Genomic DNA, 12,931 nt, shown 5'->3' with positions numbered 1-12,931 from the left:
CCTGTTACCTCTCTATATAAAAATCTGTAAAAGCCACAGTTGCTGTGAAACCGGTATTCTTATCTTTCATATATGTAATTTCTTGGCTGTAACATTACATCAATGCTTACTGCAAAACTGCTGACATGCTTCGAACTGTCACAGCCGCATGAGGAAGGCAGTGACAGTTGCTGCGTGCAATGGTATGTGCTAGTCAGGGGTTTTAAAATTGTAATCCATCTCTGCCTACGACATCAAACAGAGCTTGCGTTATTTGCTGTGGCATCTTTACTTGTTCACACAAGATTTCCAAACTTAGCATGAATCACAGGGGCACGCTTCTGCCCTCCTCTCCTTGGGATTTCTTCATCTAGAGAGTGAGAACAGCATGGAGTTATTAGAAGGATGGAAAAAGCCAAGATGATCTTGAGCTTGCTGTTAAACAGTGGGATGTGGGAGATGTGATGTGCAGGGCTGACCCTGGCTGGCCATAGCCTGGCTGCACAGCAGGTCCAGCCCTGGGGCATCCCTCATCAGGGACCGCATTGCCCGCCGGTGGGAATGGAGTTGCGTCTACACCTCGGGACCGGCTGCCCACATTCAGGCAGGCGGGAGGAGTTTAAAGCACAGGCACAGGGCCAGGCAGGGAGAGGTCAGCATTTCTGAGCCCCAGGGTGCCTGCGGGAGGGCACCATGTAGACAAGGCGATGCTGACAGCTACCGCAGGTGCTGGAGCTCTTCCCACCACGCAGAGAAAAGCTCAACTTCGCTCCTTGTGCTGGGCCATCAGGGTCAAAAGGACATTCCTTTGCTTTTTCCAGCTGCTTTTTCCTCCCTTTAGGTTTGCTCGCTCTTCTCTTTCAGATAGTTAGTGTTTTGCTGAGCCAGCCAAGGGAGGGGAAAAAAACCTGAGGGGACACCTTTGCTGCTAGATACCCGTATTGGACAGGCAGAGGACAAGGAGCACTATAGCTGGTAAGAAGCCACATCTTGGTGTGCTGGCAGCTGGCAACGGGGCTGGGGCTGCCCCGTCAGCTGCTCCACAACATCATTACAGGGGTGGGAAATAATGAAACTGCTAACCTGGAGCGACAGCCGCAGTTTTTCAAAATTCTCTTCTAATTGTGCCTTTTCCAGTTTGTGAGCAGTATTCAGTTCTGGGGAAGATACACAGACATGACATTGCTAAGTGAAGTCCAGCAAACCAGGATCTGAGAGCACAGACATCGTGAGCCAAGCGCAATTTGGGACGCAGTTTTAGGGCATGGATGTTGAGTGGGAAACTAGTAGTAAAATAGTAAAATAGTAAAACTAGTAGTAAAATACTCTGTGACCTTAGGTGAATTGTTTTGAGGATCAGGATTTCCTGATCTTTCACTGGTTGCAGCTACGTCTATTCTTATGTGGCCAGATTCTGATTTTTCAGGACTGCTCAGAATTCCCAGCTCCTGGGGGCTCTGATCTGAAAAGGGTCAGTCTGACAATGGGCTGTTTACCAGTTCAGAGTGAGTATTCCCAAATCAAAGATTTTAAAATTAGATACATTTAAAAGTGTGGGTTGTAATTTCTTTGGGGAGACAGAGAAGGGTCTAGCAACTCAGATGCCAGAACACAATGACAGCGCTTCTCCAGGAGCTGTGGCAGATGACCTGTGAGGTTTATTCCATTACTGAGACTAACAGAGTCCGAAGACAAAAAAGTCTTCTATTTATATTATGTGATTAAAGGTTTCACTACAAGAACAACTCATCCTTGACTAAATAATAACCAAAAGTTTAATAACCAAAGTGGAATAAAGTTTAATCTCTAAACCAATGGCATCAAACTGTCATTCAGTACAGTCGTAGCACCTACCTTTTTAGCATACGGACGCTATTCTTGGTATCTTTACCCCCAAACCCGTGGTGTTCTGCTCTCTAACCATCGCTCACTAGCCACAATAACAGCAGCAATAACAGCAATGCTCCAGTGCCCTGCACAGCGCACTAGACCGCAGCTGCTGCAATGCCTTCTCCATGCACAGGAGGGCATTTCACACCCGCACCAGGAGCAGGGAGCACAAACTTTGGCCACCAGAGCCTTGATAAAGCACAGCCAAGTTTTATCGCCAGAAAATGCTAACAAAAATGGACAGATGAAAACAGCCTCAAGCAAGGAACTGCTTTTTTATTATTATTTTCAAAATTGTACATGTTAATTTAAAAATTATATGCCAGATACCATCTCTGCCTACAGGAGAGGGGAGTAGACTGTTCTCAGCTCATGTTATACTCTGGACTATGTCTCTAATTGACACAGCGCAGAACTAAGCAATATGGCTCGGTTTGGGGAAAATTGTGGGAAAACCTACTAGAGCTATTTAAAAATTAGACCCTGTACAATCTCACAGGGAGATTGTGCAGGTAAGTGTTAAATGCCAGCTAAAGCATTTACAAAGACATGTATTTAGATACTGAACTGGTAAGGAGGAAACAGCTCTTATCTGCAGCATCAGATCCCATGGGAAAAAAGGCCACACAAAATAAAGATAACAGTGCTGAGGTGCAGATTGCAGCAGCATGTGGCTTTGGTCTGCACAGCATGGCCAGACTTTTGCTACTCAAAGTGATGAGTCTTGTTTTTAGAAGCAGTGTAGGCATTTAAGCACCTAAAGGCACAGATGTTCAATGAGCTCTAGCCTCCTGAGCACCCGAGTATTAGGCTCTTGAGAAAAGTCTGTGTGTGAAATGAGGTGGAATTTGGACTCTCTGTTCAGTGACCCATGCAGAAAACCTTGTCTTTGGCCCAAAGACCCCTCAAATAGTCTCAGGTCCAAGTTAGATGGTGTACATACTGCACACAGCTCTCCCTCAGCCCTAGCGTGAACCTGGTGGTCCACCCCATGTGAAACCACTAGACCAACACAAATGTTCTGGATAACACAAATGTTATCATCTGCTCTGAAGGAAGAAAATCCAGGCTTACACAATCTCACTACAGCAGTAATTCCTGCTCTGGAATAGCTCTGTAGCCATTGGGTTGTCTTTGGCTTACCTTGAATCTTGCAGTCATTCTCATCCTGCAGTACTGTAATGGCGACTGCGTGGTTATTTTCCAGCTGTAACAATGCAGCTTCATGTACAGCTGTGATATCTTCCACCTGTTCCAATGACAACGGATGGAGACATGGACACACGGTTAGACATGCTGTGGCACACTGACAAGCCACTGCTAGAGAGCTCCAGTGAGCTGGAAACAGTAAAGCAATCAACTGAGGGTGACACTTCCAGCACCTGAGGCAGTTTTATTCATTATGAAACAGGCATGTTGACACCTTGAGTGGTAGTGGGTAGTCACTGCTGCTAGTATTTTTATTCTCTTAAATTAATGATGATAAAAAAAGACATACATAAGGAAGCAAAAGGCCAAAAAGCCCTTAAGCGAAGAAGCCATTTATGAAATGTTCAGAACTCTCAGCGTTCCATTAATCTAAATGATACTAATGACCTGACTCCCTGTGATGGTCATGTAAACATGCACATGAGCCATCCTAGTTTTTTGTGTTCACAGCACTTTGCTGCAATGATTTGTATTATAAGGTCTTGAATTAACTTCCATGGAAAGTGCCTATGAATTATTCGTAGTTGTAAAATATTTATTTCTGGAGAAACATTGACATTATTGGCAGTGGGTACATAAAATGAATGGCAATCTATCACACTTCTACTTGAAAAAGAGTATCCTACGAAGTTGTCAATACCCAAATTCCTATGTCCTCTTGAATCATGTATTTTGAGCCCACATCCAATAAATTGATGAAAGATATGACAGTACCTTTTTCAAGTGCAGACACAAGAGTTTCCAGGTTGATGTGAAAGTAAGCAAGACAACAGTGAAGCCACAAAACCTTTTCCCAATCTCATATTGAGGCCAGAAAGAGGTCCTGCTGCTGCAAACTGCCCAAAAAACTGCACCACACACCACACTGCACACAGCCATGATGGGAGCAAGGGATGCAGCTGGAAGAGGGCTGTGGGCACCCTGTGTTCCTGTGCACCCGATGGATTTGGGAGTCCGTCAGTATTTTGTTAACTAGACTTGGCTAAAGGCAAAGCAAGATCCCTAACGATGGTGTTTTGATATGCACCATTAAAGAAAACACATTGAGAAGTGGTGATCCAGGTTAAGTCCAGAGCAGCTTCTGAATGCGATGCATCAATTTGCTTTTCTGGGTTTTGTAATCACAGTGATCTTATTCCCTATATTTAACACATTATCTGTGATATCTGGCAATGCAGAGGATCAAACTATTTTACTTTTACAATGAAACAGCTGTTCATTGCAAAGTTACTTGACTTTAAACAGCTTTTTTGCTCACTGTTATGTAAAATAATGGTAGAAAGATATTGCTGCTGAGCACATCTTGACTGGAATAAATGTTATTTCACTGCACTTAACTGTCAAACATATGTGTTAGATTACTCAAAGGAAGCAAAATTTCCAACCATATTGCAGAAGGCATGCTCTTAGGATGAAAGATGGGCATTTAACATGGAATTTAAAATTATCCAAACTAATTTTGATAATAATGTAGGAGACAACTCGGTGGTGAAGAACTGCCTGCAAAACAATGGGGACCCAACTTGCTGATATATTGCAGGGAAAGGCAGGCCTAGATGACTCAATGGGCTACCAATGGGGTAGGTACTATCACTTGACTTTTCCCAGAGCACGATGCTCTTGTATATGAAGTCTGCACGCTGAAACCTCATGAGCATTGCCATGTTCTTTACCTCATCCTTGGTCAAGTCTTTATTCATGCTCTAATTGCTTCTCAGCTGTGCAACACCCCATAGGAATGATTATGCTCAACGCCTTCAGAAGGTGAAGGGGTCTCCTTTTGCTGTCACCATCCTTGGCAGGTTATTAATCTATAAAGCAAATTAAATATGTTCCAAATGGTCTCCAGGGATTTTTCTATCTTCTGTATGTTTCATATCCACACCCCAAATGACTCTTTTTAATCTTCCAGCGTGACCTCCTCTCTGCAATTTTTCATAGCAGACAGTCTACTTGGCATGGGGAAGCAGATCTCTTGGATGCTAATTCCAACTTTGCCACTAACTTACTCTATAGGCTTGATCAACTCACTTAACCCATGTTATGGTTATTTCTATCTATAAAAAGAAGCTCAGGTGGGATTTTTAAGGCTTAATAAAGTCAAATCAAGAGGAGGCAGTAGCGGGAGAAGTTCAGTAAGTTGGTGGACAAAACAGCTTGAGCTGAGCAGCTCAAGTGAGAAACACTGGCAAGCCAGGATCACAAACTTTACTTCGCAATTTTGCCCCTAGCTGTAAGGAGATATGAGAAATAGTGGGATGAATTGGTACACATGACCAGTTTGGGAGGAGTTTGGTTCTCATGCTCTGCTATGCTGAAAGAGCTGCCTCACCTCCTCACAGACATCTGAGCCTTCAAAACCTGATGACTGTGTATAGAACCATAGAATCATAGAATCATAGAATAGTTTGGGTTGGAAGGGACCTTTAAAGGTCATCTAGTCCAACCCCCCTGCAGTAATCAGGGACGTCTTCAACTAGAGCAGGTTGCTCAGAGGCCCAGCCAACCCGACCTTGAGAGCGGGATGACTAACTTCCAAATTAGATGATACAGAAATACATGCAGATCCATGGCTAAAAGGATGTTGCTGTTGCTGTTGCCTTCATGAATGCAAGCTCAAATTCCCCCACACAGATGGGTAGCTCAAGGACAAAGCTCTTCTCATGTCCAGTGTGAAAGCTCTTTAGCTCAGTGGTGAGGTGCCTCTGTTCTAATGTTGGGTGGGACCAGCGCCAGCTCAGCAGTGTCAGAGCTGAACGACTCCAGTTCCTCGACCAGGCTTGCTCGTTTTGGCATGCTCTGAGCTGCAAACATCTCTTCCTCCAAGCAGGGCAAGGAAGAACCAGAGGATTACAAACCTTTTGGGTCAGCAGCTGTTAGGGATCCTTATTCCTCATACACCTTGGTTCCTAGACTAAGAAAGTTCTCCTTTTCCTTGGCCAAGAAACATTGCTGGTGAGGAGCTTTCTAACCTGGCCTGTCAGCCTCCGATCCAAGAGCACTTGACACAGAATGGGTGTACAGTGGAGTAGAAATTCAAAGGGAAAACCTGCTAAAACTCATCATGAAATGCTAACATTGCCACGGTTTGAAAATATGGGCTTAAATTCTGAGATACTAAGAGAGAAATGTTTGTGTTATCTTCAGTAATTTAGTAGTAATTTAGTAATTTAGGGAAGTGATTGTGCCCCTGTACTCGGCACTGGTGAGGCCGCACCTCGAATACTGTGTTCAGTTTTGGGCCCCTCACTACAAGAAGGACATTGAGGTGCTGGAGCGTGTCCAGAGAAGGGCAACGAAGCTGGTGAGGGGTCTGGAGCACAAGTCTTATGAGGAGCGGCTGAGGGAACTGGGGTTGTTCAGTCTGGAGAAGAGGAGGCTGAGAGGAGACCTTATCGCTCTCTACAACTACCTGAAAGGGGGTTGTGGTGACATGGGGGTTGGCCTCTTCTCCCAAGTAACTAGTGATAGGACAAGAGGAAATGGCCTCAAGTTGCGCCAGGGGAGGTTTAGATTGGATATTAGGAAAAATTTCTTCACTGAGAGAGTGGTCAGGCATTGGAACAGGCTGCCCAGGGAGGTGGTGGAGTCGCCATCTCTGGAAGTGTTCAAGAAACGTGTGGATGTGGCACTTCAGGACATGGTTTAGGGGACATGGTGGCGCTGGATTAATGGTTGGACTTGATGATCTTGAAGGTCCTTTCCAACCTTAGTGACTCTGTGATTCTGTGATTCTGTAATTCAGGGAACAAAGAGCTCTGGAGCAAACCAAAGGACTGCAGGAGAGTGAATTATTTGCCCCACAGAGGGAAAGATGTGTTTCCATTTCTTCGGTGTGGTGATGAAAAGAATCACAATGGATGAGAACATGAGAAGAATAAGTATACTACTCGTCAAGTCCTGTGGTGACCTATATCACCCTTTCTAGCACTGATCACCTTGAGGGGGAAAAAAACACCATCTGTTCTTGTGGACCTGGGAGCTTGCAGAAACACTTCAAAGAGTAGCAGAGATAAGCCATAAACTATCTATCTCAGCAAAAAATGAACTCACGGAAAAATTCCTTCACAAATGTTCATGTCTGATGATCCAGGAGAGGCAAGGCTTACAGCTAGAGCTAATATCTTCTACCAGGCAAACTGACACACTGACACAGTGAAAGGAAAAAAAAAGCCAAGGCTTTTGGGAACATCTCCTTCATATCAGAAAGCAAAGCAGAAAATTTGAGGGGCATTGCAAGAAAACCATGTTGCCACAACTGAAATGAGAACCAAAAGACATGGCTCAGCACAGCTTCTAAGCATTTACAGAGAAAGATTTTGAAAATTCTGGTTTAGAACACAAAAACCTATTTGACAGCACCTTCTAATGCATCTTTGAAAATCAATGCACTAACAGAAAAATGTAGTTTGTCCGGGACAAAACAGCCCAGTCTCATAAGGCCTTTGTGTTGCACGTTACAAGCCTGCAAACCAGCAACAACTAGCAGGCACAGCAATTAAAATAGGTAAAATCCAGTGAGAGTTCTTCAACTCCCCCCACCTCGAAGAATCAAACCAAATTGCATAGTGGTACCCAGGGCAGGAGACGCTCTGGGGCACAGGCTGGGATGCCGTGTGTGTCTGCCCGACATGGCTGTCTGTCCTACGTGCCGGTGAGGATCACACTGCGCCCAGCCCCGGAGTACCACTGGTGTTACACGATAAATCTAACACCAGGCAGTTGTGACATGAGTGACATAAAACTGTCACCATCTTGGTTTGTATTTGCACTCCCATCCCAGGGGTGTTTTACAGTACATGGAGTACAGCACATCAAGGGAGTAAAGGGTGTCATTTCCTTTTTTACAAATAGTTGACTTTAAAGACAGTGAGCTGCCATCTCCGCTGTGTTGTGTTGGTGCTCACCTCTCCCATGAGCTCAGTGCAAGCTAGCCCCTTTCCGTGGCTCCTGGAGGTGCTCCAGCTATGGCTGGATTTTTAGTGCTGCACCAGCCTGTACTTCTTAAATGGTCTAAATTAGCTCAGACACAGCCTCTGCTGATGGGGCTGACAGCCTGCTCCCCAGACACGAGCAGGGGGGAACAGCAGCTCTGGAGCCTTGGCCACAGGTTCCTGCTTCAGGCAGCAGTCCCAAAAAGTACGTTGGAGATACCCTGAGATATAGAGCATTCAGACATAAAACCTTCTCCTTGACCTTTGGTCACATCCATCCATCTCCCAGACCACAACTGCACTGTACAGTTCCTGACAATTTACATTGCCTCTGACACTGAAAAATTACCCCTCTACCACCTCCAGCTGCCTTGGTGTGGTGGTGCAGTCCCTCACTCCCTTGCTCCCGGACTGCTCTATGGCCTTCAAGAATTCAGTTGGCTGGCAAGCCTTGGCCTTTGTGCAATGAGTTTGGCAGTTAAGAGCCCCTTGACCGTACCAAGCACCCTTGCGTAGCTAAGGTGGGGAATGGCACCGACCGTACCAGGAATGTGGTTGCCTGGCCACGGCAGGGAACGAGAGCAGCAATAACTAAGCATCCCCTGACAGCCCTGGAACAATTGCTACCAGCATTAATGGAAATTTGAGAATTCCAGTAGCTACTGACCTGGACTGTGGCCGGGATGGAAAATTACAGATGCCTAAAGTCAATCATCTCGTGACCCTGTAAACAGCAGTCCTAAGTGAAGCCCTTTGAGCTCTCCTAGATCGCAGTGGGCTGCGACCAGCATCTCCCTCTGAGTGGGATGCCTCTCAGAGCTCACGAACTCTCAAGTTTGCAAAGTTCAGAGGATGTCGCCAATGACCGACGATGGGACCTGGGCTGAAACCCCCACTCCTTGAGGCTCAATGCTTGCCCATTGAGAAATGCGACTGAACTCAGGGGGCATTTTTAACAGGTATACTTTTATATATGTCTATGGCTATACCTCTGTCTATGCGTGTGTGTGTATGCAATTTTCCCTTTTGCTATAAGCCGTTGATGAAGTCCAGGACTAGAAGTGGATTCAGCTGCACCTAGACTCCTCTCTGAGAAGGAGTTTAGAAAGCAAAGGGGTCTACTCTGAACCTCGTGACTCAACAGGAGGGTCTCCATTATCTTCTTTCCGTAATTCTTATATAAATCAACAACCTGATTCTGACTCAATTTCCCGGACCCCATGTAAATAATTTCCCTGATCCATGGGTAAATCATTCTATCCCAATTCTAATTTGATTTGTCTTTGTATGCTTTTTTCCCCATGTTGAATAAGTCATAGAGTGAACCTTGCCATCAAATTCTTTTGTCATGCTTTTGTACAAATTCATATTAGAATAATTTTCTTTCTAATATCTTTGGCAGTGATTCTTTAAACAGCCTAAACCACTCATTTGTGGCACCTGGGCATTGTCAAAATCCCCAGGTTGGAGAGAACGATGCTGGCAAACAGGGGGTCTGTTGGCTGGGCTCATGTTTCACAGACGCCTGTCCCTTGCGCTGCATCAGATGCCTGGCTGGTGTACCCATGGCAGCGGGCGCTGCGGCACGTCAGAGCCTGATGGCAGAGATTGCAGAGAACATCTGAGTGCAGCAGATACTTGTATGAGAAAAGCCCTCATGAACTGTGGGGCTTGGCAATGGGTAAGAGTTACAACTGGAAAAATCAGAACTGTATCTGCTGCTCACTGAGTGTAAAATCAGAAGAGGTCAGGTAAAAGGCATTATTGCCATAATCCAGAGCAGGATGTTCTGCCACCATGTGAGAGGTGCCCATAAGTGAGTCACAGTGTTTGTTCACTCCAGCCGTTAAAAATAAGACTCAAGTACCTGCATGCGGGAGTATTCCTACCTACATACAGAAAGAAAAGCAAGGAGAAACACTTGGCATGTACAATCCTAAGAGATAAGACAGAATGGTGGAGCAGAAATCAGGCAACCCAGAGTGTATCACCTGCTTGATGTTTTGGTTACGTGTTGCATGGACCCTATCGCTTCACTGTGCTGCTTTTTAACTAGCATTGCAAATAACGAAGGGCAGGTCTCTGCTGCCCTTACCTGTGTTGAGCTGAGTCTTGTTCAACCCTTGTTTTCATATAAATTGACTACAATAGGTGGGTTGGGGAGCAAGTATGCTTGGGGAGCAGAGCTAGTCTTAATATTTGTGTTGTAAAACATCTGGAAGCATGTGAAGACAAGACACGGCAATGTAATGTGATATTATGTAGGAATACCAATAGGAATAATAGGGAGGAAAAGCATTAAAGAGAGTCAGGAATATATTTTTCCAGTCATGAGTTCCTTACCAGTGTCTTCATGTTGGAGTGCCCAATATATTTCATTACCTGAACCCACTCAGTACTGACATGGTCTACTCTTCAAAGGGAACAGGTGGAGACTGACCTGATCCTGATGCTGCAATTTGACTTGCTCCAGCTGCAGCCTGTGCTGCTCCTGCAGGCTCTCCCTCTTGGTGTTGTACTCCTCCTGCAGCTGCTGCTCCAGCGCCTGCAGCTCCTCCTGCTGCTGCCTGCGAAGCTTCTTCACCTCCTCCTCAAAGCGCCTCTCCAGCTCCTCCTTCTCACTCTGCAGTTTCTTCCATCTAGCTGTGTTGAGGGCTGTGGAGACGAGACCCTACAGTCAGGCTCTGAACTCCTCTGGAGCAAATGGTGGCATCAGATCTGCTTGTACATCACTGAGCACAGTGGTTCTCACCAACTCTGGGGCTCCCATGAATCTTAGTCATCACCAAGTTCTTGCTGTCGCTTCTCTCTCTGTCCCGCTCTCACACACACACACACACACGCATTTGTTTAAATAGAGGCACTGGCACAGAATATGCAAAAGCCCATGCAAAACTGGGATCTGAATAATCATAATCATCATCATCATCATAATCATCATCATCATCAGGATGCTCCATGGACTTGCAGGGTGACTGGATGGCCTCCTGGCCAGCAACAGTCTTGGACCTACAAATCGAGGCTTTGGGGCTTTTACTTTGCCTTGGATATAAGAAACAGCATGTGAAACAATCACTTGGCACAAAGCCTTTCAACTGGGATAAAAGATTTTCCTTATCTGCTTCTCTCAAGCCACAGTCTTGCCTAAGTCCCCAATCCCAGCGATGTGCCAGGAAGGCAGAAGATGCCTGGGCTCTTGAGGAGCATCCTGTGCACATGTTATGCAGGGGCTATGATTGACCACTTGACTAGGAGAAGGAAATGCATCTCAAACATCCCATTTTCCAGTTGTTAGAAGCTGTTCACCCCACAAACCTGTCTTTTGCACCAGCTCCATCAAGGACCTCTCGATTCATTAATGAATCCATTAATGCACGCTTGCTTATAATATTTTTATATTCAAACCACTACCCTGTGTGCTTCATGGGAATCAGGGAGCACAAATGAAAGGCTGGTACTGAAGGCAATCAGAAAATGTGAAATTTTTACTCTTGTGAACTCACCCAAAGACCATGTCTCCAAATTCACAACCATGTCTACAAGTAGTTTCAGGAGGTGCAACTCCAACAGTCCCATCAAGTCAAGGACAGTCAGTCTATTTCCCCACTTGGTTCCTCACCTGTATTGCTCCACGGGTCCCAGGACAGCAGTGGCATGAACACTGTGTCCTTGGCCTTCTGCTTTGCTAAAGAACCAATCAATCCAGATACTGAAGACCTGATGCAAGCTGGACAAGATCAGCCAGACTACATTTAGAGAGCAAGTTTGCTCACTTGCAAAGATCTAACAGGTAAGCAGTGATTAAAATCATCATGACCATAACATTCAAAACAACACTAGAGAAGAAGTGTGTTTTAATGTCACTGTTAGACCATCTTTCTGATTTAGACTCATAGCTGGTTTAGAAAAATGATCACCTTTTGCATATACCACCTTTATCAGCCACTTATCCTTCCTTTGCCTTTCAAAACGCACATGCCATGCATAGACCTGTATGGCATTGTAAATCAGTGACCTGGAAGCAGATGTCTCCCTGGGTAGACAACTTCTGAATGTTTCAAAAACGTATTTATCCTATGACTGCCATCTTATCTTTGCTCAATGTCTGTGGCAAAAAAAAATCCGTGTTTTCCTGTCTCTTTCTACTGTGCTAATTTTTTTTCAGGATAGCAATAATTTATCGAAGTTACCTATGGTTGGGACCACAGCTCGTGTTAGGTGCATCTGTGCAAGGTAGTTTGTGCACCCAAGTTAGTCATACCCTTCCCCACGTAGCTATTTTTCACCTTGTTTAGAGCTCTGCCTCCACACTTGCTGGACAACAACATCCAGACTTGCTCAGAATGTCCAGACAGATATCCCTACTGGTGTCCTGTTCTGATCTTGATGTTTTCTGGACCACTAAGAGGGACTCTGTGTCCCTTTCAAGCTCTCTACTCCTTACAGAAAGAGAGAAAGCGAGCCTGAACCAATGAGCTTAGTACCACAGCACATAGAACGCTTTCCCACCTGCCTCTAAACCAAAATGGAACAGCGTAATTTATATGGTCATTAGCTGAAATGTCTTGTCTCCTGGCAGTTTGGATTATAGTTCTAAACCCTCTCTCTTACTTTTTGCTTTTTGATTTTCTTCGACATGCAAAGCGATCCTAGAGCTGGAGGACAAGGGGCAACGCTTGCAGCTCTGCGTTCAGTAGAATTAAAACTTACTCAAGCTTTAAATTGGAGCTGTAATGAATTCTGTTTCTCTCCAACCTCTCTAATGAGATTACCCAGCACACAGGGAGGGCTGGGCAATGAAATGACATGATCTAACCAAAGGAAAGGCCATCTGAAACACTTTCTGTAAGCTGAAACACAAGAACATTCGCATCTTGCAAACCAAACCCTGATGCAGGTGCAAAATAGGGGGAAGAGGA

The 12,931-nt window shown here is 45.1% G+C and overlaps 1 protein-coding gene across 1 annotated transcript in view; it reads right to left on the bottom strand.

The window, feature by feature from the left end:
- The window catches only part of LOC104627861 (microtubule-associated tumor suppressor candidate 2-like), a gene marked incomplete at its 3' end in the record, with an annotated part of 20,882 nt that overhangs the window by 678 nt on the left and 7,273 nt on the right, over positions 1–12,931 (bottom strand). Inside the window, exons 3-5 of the mRNA XM_010296249.1 lie at positions 10,453–10,667; positions 3,013–3,118; positions 1,063–1,136 (exon numbers count right to left, since the gene is read on the bottom strand). Coding sequence (XP_010294551.1) covers positions 1,063–1,136; positions 3,013–3,118; positions 10,453–10,667 — 395 coding nt within the window. The remainder of the gene's footprint in view (positions 1–1,062; positions 1,137–3,012; positions 3,119–10,452; positions 10,668–12,931) is intronic.

Source organism: Phaethon lepturus, unplaced genomic scaffold (genome assembly GCF_000687285.1).
Source record: "Phaethon lepturus isolate BGI_N335 unplaced genomic scaffold, ASM68728v1 scaffold26320, whole genome shotgun sequence".
Taxonomy (NCBI): domain Eukaryota; kingdom Metazoa; phylum Chordata; class Aves; order Phaethontiformes; family Phaethontidae; genus Phaethon; species Phaethon lepturus.
Note: the sequence above shows the minus strand (reverse complement) of the source record. Positions and strands in the feature narration are given on the sequence as shown.